Raw genomic sequence first — 18,249 nt, forward strand, 5'->3', positions numbered from 1 at the left:
CAACTTCTTCTTTGTACCTATGGAACATAAAATTTTTGGTCGTTCCTCTTTGACGACATTCGACGAAGGCATTACGGCCAACTTTTCAAGATCACATCCATCCCCAATCGCTCTGGCGAGCATTTTTGGACCAATCTGGCAACCCACACTACAACTACTACCGTCGTGCTGCTGCTTTCGTCGCGTGGCAATCGCGCAACCAGCGGACGTGGCTATCTTAGCAATCTCCTGACGTGGTGTGGGCTAGTCACGATCTTCCAACTGCCATCCTCGCTTTTCAGTCTCAGGACATCGTGTCACCGTCGTTTTGACAACTGCCAACCTGGCGAGCTTGCGACCCAAACCTTACGGCGAGGCATCTGAAGCTGCGGCCGCAATGGCCCAGCCAAATGCGGAGCCCGTCGAGGAATACGAGTGCGCGATCTCTCCCTTGCCGGTCGTCAGCATATGGGTTGAATGAAGGTTGACTGACTTTGCGCGACAGCTATGAATCGCTCCCACCTAATTTTTCCCTTTTACAAAACATGGCGGCCGGGGCGTTCGCAGGCATTGCCGTACGACGACGAATGAACCCCTGAACACAACGTCAAGAAGCTAACATGTTTTTAGGAACACACAGTCATGTACCCGATTGATGCGATCAAGGTACGTGTCCTTTCCATACAGACTTCTTTTCATATCAGGCTTTATTAACGCGACTTCGGACATAGACGCGAATGCAAGTTCTGACATCCGGTCCGGCAAATGCATCCAATGGTGCCATCCAGGGTACATTTCGCATCGCTAGCGGGGAAGGGTTTCTCAGTCTTTGGCGAGGCGTGTCGAGTGTTGTTGCAGGAGCAGGTGGGTATTGAACCATCTCGGATGTCTCCATCTCATTTACCTGTGCTAAACCACCACAAGGTCCCGCGCACGCCGTGTATTTTGCGACCTACGAGGCTGTCAAGCACATCATGGGAGGTAACCAAGCCGGGGTGCACCATCCTCTGGCTGCTGGTATGCTTTAATCACCGGTCCCCCTTCTCAACCGTGGGCTCGAGTTTGGATTGACTGACAGGTGTGCTCTAGTAACGAGTGGGGCCTGTGCCACCATTGCCAGTGACGCCCTGATGAATCCTTTTGATGGTACGGCAATGACACTGCGCCCGGCGGTGCCTGATGAATGAAACTTGGTTGGTATTGTGCTGACAACTTGGGTATTGTTCAGTTATCAAACAGCGAATGCAGATGCGGGGTTCGGCCAAAATCTACCGGTCCATGATGGACTGCGCGAAATATGTCTACCGAACCGAGGGTCTGGGTGCATTTTATGTATCCTATCCCACGACACTCTCCATGACGGTTCCATTCACGGCTCTGCAGTTCCTCGCCTACGAGTCTATATCAACCGTGATGAACCCGACGAAGCATTATGATCCCATTACTCATATCGTAGCGGGAGGCGTTGCTGGAGGGTTTGCTGCTGCTCTCACGACGCCAATGGATGTGATCAAGACAATGCTGCAAACACGGGGGACAGCGGCGGACCCAGAACTGAGAAGAGTCGACGGATTCATGGCTGGGTCAAGGCTGCTCTTGCGAAGGGAGGGCTTCAGGGGCTTCTTCAAGGGAGTTGGTCCAAGGGTGATCACGACCATGCCAAGTACCGCGATCTGCTGGTCGGCCTACGAAGCCTCAAAGTGCGTTTGATTCCTTGTCCCCTGAACTGGACCCCTTATGGGTTACCGCTAACATTATTATGGCAGAGCATACTTCATCCGACAGAACGACGCACTGTAAGGATACGGCGACTGACTGGCGCTACAGCACATCCGCCGACACAGCATCACAAACAAATCCCGCAACTTAATATTACTTGGAAGTATGGCAAGAGGCCGATGCTCCCGTGAAGACGCCGGATTGTTCAGGTGCTCAACCATATAGAAAACCTCATGCCTTGGCACTACGGATCTTGGGCCTTTCCAGACCGTTTTTTTTACTGGATCTTGCATGGCTACTTCCTAGTTTGGGGATCATGGGCTAGTTGTACAAACCATTGTAAACAAACCATTCGGAGCATAGGGCGGTGGGCAGGCGCTCATTCCATCAGTGGCGTGGAAGTGGGCATGTACAAGATATACTGGAACTAAAATATGCGAACATCTCCTCTGGTCATTTACGATCGTTTGCCTGTGATGGACGCCTAATCTCCATGCGGGCGACCCCGAAGAGTTGGTGTCCTTCAATTCAATGAGGATGATTCACGGCCAGAAGGGTGCATCATCAGCTGCGACGCCTCTAAACCCACCAGGGCCGAAGCACATCATTCGAATACGGCTCAGACAATCCACCGAGTCTTATGTCATGATACGCGACGATTGCGCCGGGCCTCTTTTCTGTGCTCATGTAGGTGCTTGGAGACTTTTCCATGGCCAATGTATTGATTGACTGGTGGTACAACAAACCCGTAATGACCTCAGTGAAATAACAATCCAACTGGTATGGTAGTCAAACCAGCCAGATGTCAAGGGGATCGAGCCCTCCACTGGGTTGGAAAGGGAATGAAAACCCTTGGCTGCATTTTGAGATGATCAGGTCTGGAAACTATGGTTTCTTAGGCTAACGCTCGGTCCAACTGTTCAAACAAAGTCCTAAGTAGGCCTGACATACAAATTTCTTATCCATTGGTATTGTTAACAATGTTACTGATACGGCTCCTACTCTACTCAGGCAGCAGATTGCTCAGCATAAAGGCAAAGAGCCTCTTGCCGCTTAGCCTGATTAAAACAAATCCTTCAAGACGTAACTCCCCAACTCCTCTCGCTTGATCCTCTTCCCATCCCAGGCATAGCCACAGCGGCTAACCGACGCGTCAGGGGGGCAGAGCCGCGCTCCCGAATAGCGCTGGGAGGCTTTTGTGAATACATCTTAAAATGGAAATCCGCCGAAGCCACCACCGCGCCCTCCGTAATGAAACTTGAACTGCTCCCCTCCACCACCTTGTTGGAACATAAAAGGTGAGCCGAAGGGGTTTCCTTGTTGGAAAGGATTCCCCCGCTGTTCTGTATCGTTTGGGTCATCGCCGTGGTCAAACCGAGCACGCAATTCTGGATTACTGAGAACTTCGTACGCCTCGTTGATCGACGCCATCTTCTTTTCGGCCTCCTCCTTCGTCATGCCCTGCCTCACAGCCTTGTCCGGGTGATGTATCTTGGACAGCTTACGGTAGGCCGACTTGATTTGACGGTCATCAGCGTCGCTCGGGACGCCGAGGACCTTGTAGTAATCCTTGGTTTTGCTGCGTTTGAGGGCCAACTTCGCTTTTTGCAAGAGAGGGTGGATCACATTTCGTTTGTCGGGCCTCAGATCCTCGAGCTTCTGTAACGTCCGGACGGCGTCTTCAAATTCCTCCCTTGCCATCAAGTCCCGGGCCTGGTAGAGAAGGCCGAAGAAAGAGTCCGGATTAAGAGCCAGGGCGTCGCCGCAATATTGCTTGGTTTTTTTCCCGTTCATCTGCCAGGGAATACAAATGTGAGAGATCTTCAATCACCCAATATGCTATGACGGGAGATGTGAGTCGACTTACCTCGTAATAGCCTTCGCAAGCCATCTCTACTACTCTTGCGTACAGACGAGAGGGTGCTCGTGGGGGGATAAAGCCCTTCTGCCTCAAGTCCTCGTCCTGAGCCTTGATGCTGCTGATCAAACCATTATCGTCTGCAGTATCAATGAGCAACTTGACGCCTGTCATAGGTTGGTTCTTTTCGAAAGCTTTGCTGACTTTGCCGAGGATTTTGTCAATGGCTTTTTGCTGCTTGAGCAACTGCTTGCAGGGCTTCGAATCAGGATCCGAGTGCAGACATTTTTTTATCTGCGCCATGCCATTCTCCAGGTCACCCAGACTGTGAAATGTCGTCGCAGAGACCGTGAGGTGAGGGGTGATATCGCCCGGCCGTAGCTGTAAAACGTGTCGTAGATCGCCCAGACCCTCCTCCACTTCACCACGGGCAAATCGACAGCGAGACCGTATCTCGCGCAGGGAGACTGCTCGGTTCGCCATCATCAAGGCCTGTCCAGCATGGTGGACGCAGGCCTCGTAGTCCCCGGCTTGCTCGGCTGCCTCTGCTAGATGAGCTTCATTCTCTGCTTGGTCGAGAGCCGCCATCTCAGCTGAGGAGGCATCCTTGTTCGCCTGCAAATAATGCGCCCTCGCGCCAGCCCAATCTGCGCTTCGCGACTTGATCTTGGCAAGCTGGACATGAGCTCCCTCAAACCCAGGCTTGAGCGTAAGAACCCTGTTGAAGTCTTCCGTCGCTTGCGATGTTCGACCAAGGGAAAGGTAAGTAGTGGCGCGCTTGAAGAGAGAAAGGTAATTGGATGGGTCACGAGAAATTGCCGCGTCGTAAAACACCAATGCGTCGCTCGTCTCGCCCCTAGAGAGATGACTTTGTGCAGAGTCGAGAAGGGCGGAGACGGGAATATCGACGGGAATACTGTCTGCCGAGAGGGCCGATATCAACGTGGCAGAAAGGAGTCCCGCAGCTAATGCGAAAGTTGAGGCGTTCACAAACATGGTGCATGAGAAATATGCCAGGAAGGAGGAATTCGGCGAGAGCAAACATGCAATTGAAGACGAAAAAAGGAGGAGGGGGAGATGACAAGAGGGCGGTCGATGGCGCGCCGAGTAAGCAACTGTAAGTTTCCGTTATAATTGTGTGTAGGTGGAAGCTTCGCGCGGTCAAAGGCAGTTATACTTCAGTGAACAGGGTGCCCCCTTCGTAATGTTAACAGAGTATTCACGCCTCCACTAATTCATATCCCAGCTGACCTGCTTCCTGCACACTTCAGGAAAGCTGTCCTTACTGAGTACCGGTAACCGAGTACCACTATTTGCAAGCGGCCTGTCTACTATTTGCAAGCGTCCCAAACCCAATTAGGAAGGTTACGCGAGCCCGCGCAGTAGTCTATATACGCCACGATCTTAGCTGCAGATGTCCCGTACCGGTACATAGGTACATAGGTACATAGGTACATAGGTACATAGGTACATAGGTACATAGGTACATAGGTACATAGGTACATAGGTACAGAGGTACATAGGTACATAGGTGCATAGCAGACGTTTTGTATACGTAAGACAGCCGTCAATTAATATAACTTATACACCTCTCCAAGGATTAAATACGTTAGTTTGTGACTTGGTCCCACATCCTAAGCGGTCATTGGTTTATACCGCCGATCGGTATCTTTATATACAAATTTATATAGAGAGGTACAAAGCAGTACGACAGCATGGGACTAACGTCAATCAGGTAAATGACATCTGAAGCCATCACCACTTCCTGCCTATATACAACGTATAACGTACGTTGTATAGGCCAAAACACCCTAACTTAAATCAGTTATAACTTTATAATTTTTTAACGATCCGTATTTAAAGATATTAATAGATTTATCAGAATAAGCTCTTTACGATAACTTCTATTAACCCCAGCCTCCTATACGCCTGCCTTAGGTTATTAAGAGGGATGGCGGTATACCTATTGATGGTGTTAAGTCGAGGAGCTGAAAATTTGAATAGGTATATATACATCGTAATATTAGTATTTACTATATATTTATATGTACCTCTACCTGCGGGGCCACTGCCGATCTTTATCCAGTTATATTATATTGTATATAAACTAACGTATTTAATCCTTAGAGAGGTGTACTTAATACCCTACACTATTTTATTTATTTATTTATTTATTTATCTTACTCCGCTATCCTATCTTAATCTATATATAGGAGCCTGGTTAGGCTATACGGTCCTTCTTAGATTACTATAAAGGGGAAAAACCCTAGGGTAAAAAACCTCTATACACTTCCTTATAGTGGAGTAATGCCACCGCGGGGCCGATATAGCCCCGGTTCCGCCGCGTTACGTATCTGGATTATACCTCTAGTCTAGTAGCTAATAGGAAGGAGCAGGCTAAGGTATAGGTTAGCCTAAGTAAAAGGGTAATTAGGCCTCCCGGGGAGGTCGGCTAACCCCGAAGGGCTGCCGAAAGGCGTCTATAGGAGGACCGCCGAATACGGCCCCTTACGTCCCTAAGGGGCTAATCCCTTATTCTATCGTTAAAATAATAAAGCAGGAAGGCGCCACCTGCCTCCTTTAAAGCAGGTAGGTGCCTTCTAAATCCGGTAAGCAGGGCAGGGCCCCGCCTATAATCGTAGATAGTTAATAGATATCCTCGCCCTCTTCCTTTTCCTCTTCCTTTTCCTTTTTCCTATAACGTAACCGATCCCTTTATAGGTTATCCGCTAGCCACCCCCGCGCCCGTTCCCGCGTATTTTCCGTAGCGGCGCCTTATTACTAATAGCGCGGCTCTATAGCGTTATTTTCCTTCTTTTTCTAGATAATTTATAGTAGCGGTATATAGCTTAAGTGGCGGGCTTATAGTAGGTTTACGGTGGAGGTGGCTAATAGGCTAGATAGCCGAATAATATAAGAAGTAAGTAGTAACGGTAATAATTAAACTATAGGTGGTCTAATAGCGTGGTGGTGCCTTTACGGGCGCTCGCTAATACTAACTCTAGATACCGCCTAAGAAGATATCGCCTAAAAAGGGTAAGAGTAAGAAGAAACCGCCCGCCGGTAATAGTCGTGTATACTAGGCCGGGTCTATTCGTGTTATACTATATATAGTTAAGGTAGTGCCGATATAAAAGCTTAGTGGCTGACTTAGGGTAGGTGTCTACGCTACACTAAAAAGCTTAGGGGTAATAAGCCTAAGAATATAAAGAGATACGCTAACACTACCGGTATAGGCGCGGCCTACGTTTAGTGCGCTAATAGCTATCGGATATATTAGAATATAAGTCGTTTCGGGGTTAAGGCGGTGCCACCTCGGTGTTATCGGGGAGCTATTAGGCTTAAGCTAATAATAGATAGGTGGGTAATAGGTCCCCTTATCCGCTAAGAAATACTAGTTACGCCTTATAAACCGTTACTCGGCTTTCTTAACGGTAATAGCCGCTAGCAATAATATCGCCGCTATAAATAAACTCCTTTCGGTGCTATAATAATATATTACTAACTTCTTATATAGGCCCGGTAGCGACTAAAGGAGGCTAGCGCCTCCTTTATACGGGCTATTAACCGCGCCTAGCCCTCCGGTTATACTACCGGCGGCACCTTATCGGCGTCTTAAGGACGTATATTAGCTAAAGTTAATAGAAAGCTTAATCTAATTCTGGATTATCTTATAAGTGGTCTTATTACGGTGGCTTAGTGGTGCCTACGGCTAACTCCTTATAAGGCCTTAAATACGCTCCTAGTAACGTTAGTGTTTCCGATAACGATACTATTAGTAATACCGTTATAGGCGCCTCCGCTAAGGAGGATAATTAAAACGATACCTTTAAGTAATAGGGGTAGGGTAGCAGCTTATCGGTGCCGAGGGGGTCCCGGCCTAGAATAGGCCCCTAAAAATAACTAGTAATATCCTACGCGGTGCCGTGTCTATCCCGTTATTATACCACTATATTCTTATAAACGGTTATAATTTTAAGGGCTAGCCGGAAGTCGTTTAGCCTTTCCTATTAAAGGAACCACTTCGCGATTACCCTAGCTTCGGACTTATATTTAAGTGCGTTATAAAGGTCTCCCCTTATCGTGAGTAGTCTCCCGATAGCCCTAAAAAGGTCTTATCGCGCTTTATCTTAGATATTTTAGCACTAGAGGATTATATACTCTACTATTTCGGCCCCCTCATCGCCGTAGGGGTAGCGTAGTGTTAAGAAGCCGGGGACCCTGGCCTTAGCTAGGAAGGCTCTTAGGCCTAGCTTCTCTATCCGGATTTACGTAAGCGTCGAGCTCTACGGTTTAAGGAGGCCTTTATGTTTCTAAAGGGCGCGCCGTGTCGGGGGATAGTTCGGCGCCGTTATAGTATAGGTCTAGTGGTTCCGGCTTTATATCCAGGACCGGCCCTAATCCTTTAGGAGAGCTTTATAAGGGGTAATAGCGGGGCTTCCGATCTAGGTTATTAGATCGGCGTTCTAGGTAGTCTAGGCTAGGGCGGCCTAGGTCCTATAGTGTCGCCTTAGTGCTATAAGGGCGCGTATCGCGGCGTAAGCTCCGGCTAATAGTTATTCCGCGGCCCCCTTTTCCTAAAAACGGAGGACCTTTTACGTACTAAGGCGCGAGAGGTAGAGGTTAAGAGGGGGGATAAAGGTCTCTTTTTCTAGGACTCGGATTAGTATAGCTTTACATACCCCGGCGATAAGACGGAGGCACTAGTTCTATACTAAGGTAATCGCTATAGCGGGGCCCTGCTTAGGGCCCGCGCTAATTTTATAGATAGCTAAGGCGTAATAGGCGGCGATTAGCCGTATTACCGCGAGGTAAAAACGCTACGCGTTAGCGAAGCTATACCCCTACGCTACCGCGCTTAGCCTAAACAGGGTATAGGTTTAGGTAGCGAGTCGGCTCTTTACTTCTTTAGTATACCTTTAGAAGTTAAGTCTCTTATTAAGCTAGATACCTAGGAAGCGGGTCGACTCCGATAATAAGACCGATACGGTAATAAGAAGGAGTAGGGTAAATAAGGATTATCGGGACTTTATAAAAGGGATATATATACTCTTCGCGGGTTCGAATTATAGTCTACTCGCCTCCGCCTAGTCTAGGCAGGTATCCTACGCGGTGGCGAGGCGGCGCCACGTCTATACCTCGGTCTTCCCGAAGGCCACGATATTTATATTATCCGCGAACCCTACGATTATCGACTTAGGCACTCTTTTAAGCTCTTTATAAAGGGTAGAGATATAAAGGATAAAAAGAATAGGCAAGACTAGGGAACCCTAGGGTACTCCCCTATAAAGGTGCCGTGGTGGTATTATTTCGTTATTAAGAAGGAGTTATACTAAGCGGTTATATAAGAAGCTATAGATTAAGTTAATTAGCTAGGGTAGGTAGCCTTTCCTTTAAAGCATTTTAAGGAGTCGGGTATAAGGGACCGTATTAAAGGCGCCCTTAATATTAAGTTAAAGTATCGACGCGGTGCTATTATAGGCCTAGCTCGCCTATACTGCTTTATAAACCCTTTATACGGCGGTCTTTATGCTTTAGCCAGGGCGGTTACCTATCTATCTATCTAGGAGGAGCCCGTGTTCCTCCGCTATAGCTATAATACGATTAGCGAGAATCCCTTTAAGGACCTTACCTAGGGTGCTAAGGAGTAATATCGGGCGCTAGCCCTTTATAGTCTCGTAGTCGCTTAGTTACCTACCCTCTTTCTTAAGGATTATAATAATAGCGCTATAGCACCGTGTAAGGAAATAGCCTATTACTAGGCAGGCCATGAAGATAATATTAAGATAACGGTAAAGGGGGGGCCCGCACGCCTTAAGGAAACCGGCTAGGAGCCTATTAGGACCGGGCGCTACCTAGGCCTTTATCCTTCGGAGGCGCTCCTAGACGTTTATAGGGGTAATATCGCGGCGTACCTCCTACCCTAAAAGAAAAAGCCTCCCGAGGGGGCGGGGGCTAATAGGTTAGGGGGGGGGAAGAACTTCTAGCTAAGGACCTTAGCCTTATCCTTATACGATATTATTAGTTCGTTATTACTATTATCGTGGCGGAGTAATAGGACTAAAAAGGGGTCCGGCGGGGACTATTCTTTAGTTCGCGCCTACTTTTATAGGCGCTAAAGGAGACTATCGTTTTATTAAGTAGAGTATAGGAGGTGCTGCTAGTATTATCGCTTTACTAACGCGGTGGTATTATTAAGCTTCCGCTCCGCTTCCTAGAATTCCTCTTACCGGTTATAGGACTTTCTAGCTATATACCGGCGGTAAAGTCTTCGGGTATTATAAGTTAGGGCGGTAAGCTCTGCGTTCTACTAGGGGCGGGGGGGGTAGCTATTAGATCCGGCGCGGCGCCGTGGTGCTGCCTTATCGGTAAGGTTAGTAAGCTCCTTGATTAGTGCGTCTAGTATTATATCGATCTTTTCTACAAAGGAGAGCAGGCCTAGCTAGCGGATCCTAGTAAGGGTAAGTCGGTCTATAACTAAGGAGTCGAAGTCCTTTTATACCTAGCTTAGTCGGCAGGGGTCCTGTTATAGTATCATGGTTATTATAGGTGCTAGAGTTATATATATATAAATAATTTAGGAGTAATAGTCTAAGCTAATAATAGCTTTATCGGTGCTATTATAATTATAGTAGAGCCCCTATAAGGCCTATATAAGGTTAATAGTGCTGGCTTACTAGCCTAGGCGGTGCTAAGTCGTTATACTAGGTAGGGTGACTAGGTTTAGGTCTTAATAGGTTATAAGGTTAAGGAGGGCGTCGGTTTTAGGGTGGTAGCGTAGCGGCCAGGACTAAAGGGGGTGGTGGAGGTTAAAATCGCCGATAAGGATATAGCGGCCCCGTGGCGGTATAGTATTAAGGGTATTAGTAAATAGAGTATTCTAGGGCGTCCCGGCGGATTAATAGTTCTTAGAATATATAGACTAGACTATAAGGGCATTATCTCCGGTTCCGAATATAACCGTATAGGAGTCGTGGTAGGCCCGCTATATCCACGTATACGGGGGGTGCTTTTTATATATATAAAGGAGGGCGCGGCTACCTCCTTAGATTAGTCGGTAGGCCCTATAAAAGGGGTAAGCAGGGCTTTTCGTAAAGGGGTTAAGCCTAGGCTCTTAAATCGTAATTATATTATACTCGGCGCGGTACCGGAGTAGCAGCTCCCTCCACGCCTACTTCCTCCCTATATTCTATATAAGGACACGGATACCTATTATTAATTAGAGGGTTAGGGGGGTTAGGCCGAGGCCGGTTTAACGGCCACGGCTACTACCGCTACTTAGCTCCGGGGCTCCTACTACGGTATCTTATTTATACCGCGCTGGATTATATACGTGCTTATCTAGCCGGGTACCAGGGAACCCTCCTAGCCCCTGGTTCTTTTAAGGGGGCGGCCTTTAGCTTAGCGGGTTAGCGGTTCTTAGCTTAGGGGTTAGGAGAAGTTTAGCTAGGGTATACTTAGTTAGTGCCGTAGGTATACCGCTTTGGCTTAGCGGGTAAGGTTAAAGTCTTATACTCGGTACTTATAGGCTTCGCGTATTTTCTTTAATTCCTTTTTTAGGAGTGGGTAAGAGTCGTTAAAGGCCTTATATTTACCGTTATAGGCTACGCACCTACGGGGTTAGTCCGGTGCCGCCGCGCTATATTATCCGAGTCCCTACTAGTATATTAATTCCGGTTTAGCGTAATAGCGGTATACCCTCTCTGCTATAGCGTAGCTATTTACTTAGTAGCCGAACTAAAGGCACTTATAATAGCGGAGGGGGCTAAGATCCGGGTTATAGGGTTTGTATATATAGTTACCGCCTTCGAAAAGGAGGGTAATATATATAAGGCTCGTGGCGCCTTCCGGGGTAATCGACTCGATTAATAGCAGGGTAACCCTACTAGTACCGTGGCGGGGTAGCCGGGAATAGGCGTAAAGGATATTCGCCTCGGGGTTTATAGCTTATAAGGAGGCTAATAGTTTTTTTTCGGATAATATACTAAGGGTATTATAGGGGATAGCTTTTACGAGTACCGGGTAGGTCCTAATAGCTAGGGTCGCCCCTTTATTAAAGGCCTTTTCGACCTAAAGCTCCGCTTAGGTAGACCACTATTATACCCTTTCGGTAAAGGTAAGGTAGATATTACCGCTAAGTAACTTTTATACCGTAATAGCGTCGTATCAGGGGGTTATAGCGTTTACGGCTTAGATAATCTCTTTAGGGGTCCGGTTTTATAGTTATTAGTCCTTAGGGAGGTCCCTATAACGGATAATTAGTTCTTAGTAGTATTTAGTAAGTATTATTTTAGGGGGGGCAGGGTCCCTTAGGGGTGCTATAGCGGCTTAGGCGGCGATAATGGCCTAAGTCGGTTTAGCCCCGCCTATCCTTTTACGAAGCTCCTCGCGGATAGTCTGTTTTACTATTACGTGGAGTTAGGCTACCGGTATTAAGGTAATAGCGCTACGGAGGCACCGGAGCGTTAGCAGTTCTTCTATTAACTTGACGACCTAATTAATCGTGTTCCCGTTAGCTAGTAGATTCTGGATTACCGTCTCGACTCTGGATATATCTTAATTCGGGGGCTATAGTGGTCCCCTTTCGGTCTCGGTTCGGTTCCGCGTAGTATTTTAGCCTAAGGGGGGCGGTTTATCGGGTTATCCCTACGATTAGGGTAGGTGGGTTAGGGGAAAATTCTATAAAGTCAAGGTAGGAACGACCCCGTCTATCGCGTTAACTCGCGATACGGCCATAGCGCCGCCCTTACGGCGTCTCTACGACGGTATCCTAGGGGGGAGGCGGTAGTTATCTTCGGGTTCCCGATAGTTTAATCGATTTTACTCGCGTTGCGCGCTCGTGGCCCGTAGTTAATTAACGTTACTATAAGCGTCCTTATGCGTTCGCGGTTAGTATTAAAGATATCGTACCCTACACTATAAAATCGCAGCTATTCTAACCTGTTTTCCATTATATCAAAGTACCTTAAAATATATTATGTCCTTAGGGTGGAAAAACGAGGTAGAAAAGAAGTGGAAAAAGTGGTGGAAAAAGGAAGTGAAAATTTTTTAAGGTAACACGTAATATCACACAGATAAGGTCTTATCTATCACACAGATAAGGTCTTATCTACCACACAGATAAGGTCTTATCTATTACACAGGTTACGTAACCACTACCACCTATCACTATGAAAAATTTTCCACCTTCTTTTTCCACCTTCTTTTTCCACCTCTTTTTCCACCTCTTTTTCCACCTGCTTTTCTACCACTTTTTCCATCACGACAGCGTGTATTCTTCTTAACTAGAGCTTTATATAAGGAGGTTAAAATAAGCAGTGAATTTATAGTAACGGATATTCGTAATAAGCTAGGGAGAGAAAACCTTATCGTGATATATCTATACGGGATATCTACAGCTAAGATCGTGGCGTATACAGACTACTACGCGGGCTCGCGTAACCTTCCTAATTGGGTTTGGGACGCTTGCAAATAGTAGACAGACCGCTTATAAATAGTGGTACTCCCGGTAACCCGTATCCCCCTTACCCGGTATCCCGCCGAAGCTATCCCTAAATAAGATAAGTTACTAAGTCCGATTGCCGTGTTCGAAATTAGAGTCCGTGCCCGAAGTCTCGAGATATACCGAAACTTCGGATAACTAAAAGACAAAGTATAATCTCTTTAACTTATTCTTAGTGCTTTAGTTTATAGATTTATAGCTATTTTCGATCGTATTTATATTAATCTTAAGTTATTAGAGTCCTATAATATTCTTCTCTTATCCGAAGCCGTCCCCGCCTATAAGGTATTATTATATAAATAACTACTCGAGTTAGTTAAGGCGTTTTATTATAGCTATGGATTTTTTTTTTTTATTTATTTTATTACGCGCATACAGCCCTAGAGCTATGGCGCGGCGGGCTATAGCGCTAGGCGCTATAGTCCTAAAAGACAGCTAAGTATAGTGCTATATAGCAGTAAATCAGTAAATAATAAAGGAAATCCTCCGTATTAATCTGCCTAATACCCTGTTCTTTACGCTAAAGTCAGGAAAACCAAACCAGGAAAATCAGACCGCAGAATCCATAGTGATTTACCCCTTAAACCACTCTGCCGTAGCTATCTTAGTAGCTAAAAGAAAGGCCTATAAGCCCTATAATCCTTTTTTAGTACTAAATAGCAGCGGTAGAGTTAGCGGTAGGCCTGCTAGGGCTTCCCGTAGGGCGACTCTTTCTACCCTATAAATAGGGCACTATAAGATTAGATACGCTATATCCTATACCGGGGAGCCCGGGCAGGAATAGCGGTCTATAGAGCAGTTTTAGGCCCGTTTTTAGTGGGGTCTTAGGTAGCCGAATCCGGTTTTTAACTAGATATAGGCTGATTAGAGCCACCATGGGCCCTATAAATACAGGGGCTTTCGAGAGAAGCGGAGGTTATCCTGAACTAGGCGTCTATATAGGCGGCCTAGCCGGACTGTTTTACCCCTTTTTTCGGCCTTTTCTTTAGCAGCCTAAAGGGATTTCCAGTCAGCTATCATAGCTGCGTTTACCCTGCGTTTTAGGTGACTAAGGGTAACTAGCTTAACAGATTTAGTGGCTTTCCCCGGGTCTAGAGCCCGTTTAGCTACCTTATCTGCTAGTTCGTTACCCTCTATCCCTATATAAGCCGGGACCCACTAGATAAAGACCGAGGTGCCTTATTATTTAAGGCGGGAGATATGGTTTTTAGCAGTTATAGCCTACTACGAGGGGCCCTGAAGCTTCTAAATAGCCGCCTATAAATCGCTGAAAATATAGCACTCTAGGGGCCTAGAAGACTGTTATAGGGCAGTCTCTAGGGCCTAAACTATAGCGTATAGTTTAGCGTCGGCGACTTTAGTAAAGGGGCCTAGGTTAATTCCTAGGGCTTTATAGGGCCTATTAACGGGTAACCACTATATAATAGCGGCCGCCGCCTGCTTAGGCGTTATAGGGCCCGGGTAGCCTATAGGGTGGCCTATAGGGTGGCCTTAGGAGCCGTTAGTGTAGAAAACAGATACCTAGCTGCTAAGAGACTGGATTTCCGCTAGGGCTTCGAGGTAGGCTATTTTAGGGTCGGTAGGATCTTTTATAGAGGGCTACGGCGCTATAGGGCCAGGAAAATAGGGGCGTAGGTCCGCTAAAAGCGCTAAGGCCTAGGGAGCCTCCTACTTAGTAGACGGGGCCTTTATATCCTAGGAGGACCCTACTAAGGCCGGTAGTTCCCCCCCTAGCTTATAAAGCTGTATAGAGGGCTATAGGGTCTAGAAGAGGGCGAGGTCGTTATCGTTATTACTTAATTCGTCACGGACACTATCTAGGAGCTCCTTTTTTACCGGGTGGTTCGGTAGGAATTTTAAGATCCTAAAGGCGTAGAGCCTATTCGATCTATTTAACCGAACCCGGGCCGGTAGAACAGCGGCTTCTAGTTCTAGGGGGCGGAGGGGGGAGCCCCTAAAGGCACCTAGGGCCCTAACTAGAGCGCCGTATTATAGGCGTTCTAGTCGGTCTACTAGGTGGGTTTTTTAGGACCCGGGGTCCTACCAGAGCTATAAGCCGAAGTCAGCTATAGTGGATACATAGGCTATATATAACTACCATAGGGCCCTAAAAGACAGGCCCTTCTAGGAGCTAGCGAGCCTCTATAGTCGATTTAAGGCGCTAGTAGCTAAGTTTAACCGTTTTTCGACGTAGGGTTTAAAGGATAACTTAGGGTCGAACCAGACCCTAAGCCACCTAATAGCCCCCTCGGTAAGCCTAATTTCGTGCCCTGCTATAATAGCTAAGTCGTTAACTATAGAGCGTTTATTATAGAAGTGGATAAGCTCTGTTTTTTACGGGTCAAAGAGGACTTAGTTATTTTCGGCGGCGCTAAAAAGGGCGTTAGCTACTAACTCTAGGGCCCTATAGTTCCTACTAACTAATTTAGAAGCTACGGATAGCTAAAAATCATCTATATAGGAGAGCTATAGGCCCTAGAACCCTTTATCCACTATAACCCCCCTAATATATATCAGGAAGAGTATAGGGGATACGGGGGAGCCCTATAGGACCCCTATATTTAGGGGGGTAGGCTACTAGACCTGCCCCTCGAACGCTAGCTGGATACGCCTATTTTCTATAAAGGAGGCGACCTAGCTAACTAGGTTCGGGGGCAGTTAAAGCTATTATAGGGTACGGAGGAGCTATAGCCTGGCGACGTGATCGAAGGCGCCTTTAATATCCAAAAACAGGGTCGAAATAACTGAATTTTTCTGATTTTTCCGTTATTTTTGGATATAATTTAGTAAAAGAAGGGCTATATCGATAGCTAAGCGTTATTTCCTACCCCCTATTTAACTAGGGTATAGAAGATCGTTACGTGAATTCGTAAAGAAGGCGAGTCTAGCAGCTATAACCTTTTCGAGTACTTTACCTAGGCAGTTTAAAAGGGCTATAATCCTATAAGACTTAGGATATAAATAGTCCTTTTTCCCTGGCTTAGGCAGGATAATACTAAGGGCCTCTTTCTAGTAGGTAGGGTGGTAACCTACTAAAAAAAGAGCTAAATAGGCCTATAGGAAGACCCCCGGTATCGTATTATAGGCTTATTAGATGGGTTTTAAACCTATACGATCCGGGCCGGGTGCCTTGCCTATAGCGGCTCCAAAGATAGCACGCTATAGTTTAATAGCCTATAGGCTAGGCCACTCCTAGGGCCTTTTAGAGTCCTTACTATCTAAACTAGTTAGGTTCTAGGGCACTCTAAAGGGGCTAGAGGGGCCTAGGTCCCCTAAAGGGCCTATACGAATAGGGGCTTTAAGGGCGTCGGTGGCGGTGGCCTCGGTGGCCTCGGGGGTAGGAAACAGGGTCCTTAGGAGTGTATCACACTTATCCTCGAAGGTATAGGCCTTCGGGCCTTCTAGTCCCTAAATAGGGGGTATTTTAGCGTTAAGGCTGCTTTTTATATAGCTATACGCCTTAAAAATCTCGTTACCTTCGGCTTAGGCTAGGAAGGCCTCCTAGTAGTCGGTTTTTACTGTTTTTATAGCGCGATAGTAGGCGTTTCGGGCTGCTTTCCAGGCGGCTTTAAGAGGGGCAAGCCGGGGGGCCGGGGCCCCCTTTTTTACCTCTTTCTTAAAGACCCTAAAGGCCCTACTACTCTCTTTTCGTAGGGTCTTTAGCTCTTTAGTCCACCACGGTTTCGAACGCTCTACTACTTTAAGCCTAGGCGTGGAAGACTCCAGGGCTATAATAATAGAGCTTAAGAGGTAGTGACCTATAGAGTCCTAATCTATAGCGTCGATCGCCTATTATAGCTAAAGGGTTAGTTAGGGTTCTAGGTCCTTTAGAGACCTAGAGAATAGCTCCTAGTCCGCTAATTTATAGTTATAGGCGGGTAGGATAGCTTTATTTATAGGGCCTTCAGGACCTAGAACAGCTGCCGAGATAAGGATAGCGCGGTAGTCGGAGGTGGTATTATCGATATACCTCCAGCTATTAAAGTGGAGGCGGTAGAAGCCGGGCGTATAGAAAGCTAGGTCTATAACTAACTCCCGGCGTAAATTATCCCTAATCAGGGTCCCTCTATACAGGTTAACCTTTTTAGGGTCCACTAAACAGGTAGCTCCGAGGCTATCTAACTAGTCTACTAAAGGCTAGGCCTTAATAGTATCCTGATTCGACGCAGCCCCGTTCCACTACTAGTGGTTCCTATTAAAGTCCCCTATAATAAGGGCGGGCCCAGGGATCGAGAGGCCCTATAGGACCCTTTCTTCCGTCCAGGGGCGGGCTATAAAGCCTAAAAAGGGGGGGGAGGTCAAGGGGGGGCTAGGAGGCCCCGGGGGGGTCATAAACGGTCTAGGGGGGCCCGCGGTGCCTAAAAAGGGGCGGGGGCCCCTAATATTCTTTAAGGGGTCAAGCTCTTCTTAATTATAGACGTATAGGATATAGAAGGTCTAGGGGAAGTAGACCTCTATAATCTAAGCGTCTAGGTCGTCGAGGAGGTTATTTCGAAAGGAAAAGTCGATATTACTAGCCTTTTTAACGTAGGCTAGTACCCTAGGCCTAAGAGGGAAGACCTAGGAGGTGTAGGAGGTAGGGGGGGCGGTATAAAAGGCCGAGTAGTTTTTAATCACCTAGCCTTCCGGTTTTTAAAAGCAGTAGGGTTCCTAAATTAGGACTATATTAGCCGAAGCCTCTAAAGCCTATTCCAGGATCGATTCGTGGGCCGGTTATTATTTATTAGCGTTATATTAGATAAAAAGCAGCCTGTTTTTCGAGCTTTTTTCTAAGCTAGAAAACCCACTATTTATAAGAATAGTTAGGCTTTAATAGCTCGAATAACCTTATAATCCGGGCTATCCGGGGGGTAGTCGCCGTTATAGTTATAGCAGTGATATTTAGTATAGACATAGATACCGTATTCTTTATAGCGGTTATAGTAGTATTCGGTATAGTGCTTATAGTTACCGGCGCAGATAAAACAGGTCGTTTCGGCCTTATAGGTGCCCCTGGTATAGCCGAATTTCCAGCACTTAGAGCACTGGGTTTTCGGGGTAATAGGCTTATATTTATAGACCTTAAGGCGTTAGCCAGCGATCTATAGGCCGAATTTTAGGTAGTGCTTTTACTCTGCTTCGGTAGGCACTACTAGGATAATAATACCGCTATTAAATAGGGGGTCAGGGCAGCCTAGCCACCTAGGCTAGC

At 46.8% G+C, this 18,249-nt stretch overlaps 4 protein-coding genes across 4 annotated transcripts; 2 read left to right on the plus strand and 2 right to left on the minus strand.

Moving 5' to 3' along the window:
* Nucleotides 1-29: 29 nt before the first annotated feature.
* ACRALDRAFT_1078263 (uncharacterized protein) lies at nt 30-2,433 on the plus strand. The gene is made up of 8 exons (XM_071018750.1): nt 30-414; nt 485-554; nt 610-645; nt 711-843; nt 904-996; nt 1,069-1,125; nt 1,208-1,679; nt 1,746-2,433. The coding sequence occupies exons 1-8, from the start codon at nt 377-379 to the stop codon at nt 1,777-1,779; spliced, it is 933 nt and encodes a 310-aa protein (XP_070871282.1). The 5' UTR covers nt 30-376; the 3' UTR covers nt 1,780-2,433.
* Nucleotides 2,434-2,549: 116 nt separating this feature from the next.
* ACRALDRAFT_1078264 (uncharacterized protein) lies at nt 2,550-4,772 on the minus strand. Its single transcript, XM_071018751.1, has 2 exons — nt 3,566-4,772; nt 2,550-3,492 (listed from the first exon to the last, which is right to left on the minus strand). The coding sequence occupies exons 1-2, from the start codon at nt 4,550-4,552 to the stop codon at nt 2,908-2,910; spliced, it is 1,572 nt and encodes a 523-aa protein (XP_070871283.1). The 5' UTR covers nt 4,553-4,772; the 3' UTR covers nt 2,550-2,907.
* On the plus strand, nt 4,600-4,916 carry ACRALDRAFT_213720 (uncharacterized protein; the record flags this gene model as incomplete). The annotated part of the gene is made up of 4 exons (XM_071024127.1): nt 4,600-4,673; nt 4,708-4,737; nt 4,828-4,845; nt 4,877-4,916. 4 exons carry the CDS (start codon nt 4,600-4,602, stop codon nt 4,914-4,916), a joined length of 162 nt encoding a protein of 53 aa, XP_070871284.1.
* Nucleotides 4,917-4,960: 44 nt separating this feature from the next.
* ACRALDRAFT_2114469 (uncharacterized protein) lies at nt 4,961-5,110 on the minus strand (the record flags this gene model as incomplete). The annotated part of the gene is made up of 1 exon (XM_071023686.1): nt 4,961-5,110. A coding segment is annotated over one exon (150 nt), but the record flags the coding sequence as incomplete, so codon positions are not given.
* Nucleotides 5,111-18,249: the final 13,139 nt, after the last annotated feature.

Source organism: Sodiomyces alcalophilus (genome assembly GCF_042370955.1).
Source record: "Sodiomyces alcalophilus JCM 7366 unplaced genomic scaffold ACRALscaffold_10, whole genome shotgun sequence".
NCBI lineage: Eukaryota > Fungi > Ascomycota > Sordariomycetes > Glomerellales > Plectosphaerellaceae > Sodiomyces > Sodiomyces alcalophilus.

Excerpts from the sequence above, each read along its gene's own strand:
- ACRALDRAFT_1078264 (XM_071018751.1), bottom strand. The coding sequence starts at position 4,552 with ATGTTTGTGAACGCCTCAACTTTCGCATTAGCTGCGGGACTCCTTTCT. Across the intron at positions 3,493-3,565 it reads CTTGCGAAGGCTATTACGAG|ATGAACGGGAAAAAAACCAA; the intron begins GTAAGTCGACTC and ends ATTCCCTGGCAG.
- ACRALDRAFT_1078263 (XM_071018750.1), top strand. The coding sequence starts at position 377 with ATGGCCCAGCCAAATGCGGAGCCCGTCGAGGAATACGA. Across the intron at positions 646-710 it reads ACCCGATTGATGCGATCAAG|ACGCGAATGCAAGTTCTGAC; the intron begins GTACGTGTCCTT and ends CTTCGGACATAG. Across the intron at positions 1,126-1,207 it reads CCTGATGAATCCTTTTGATG|TTATCAAACAGCGAATGCAG; the intron begins GTACGGCAATGA and ends GGTATTGTTCAG.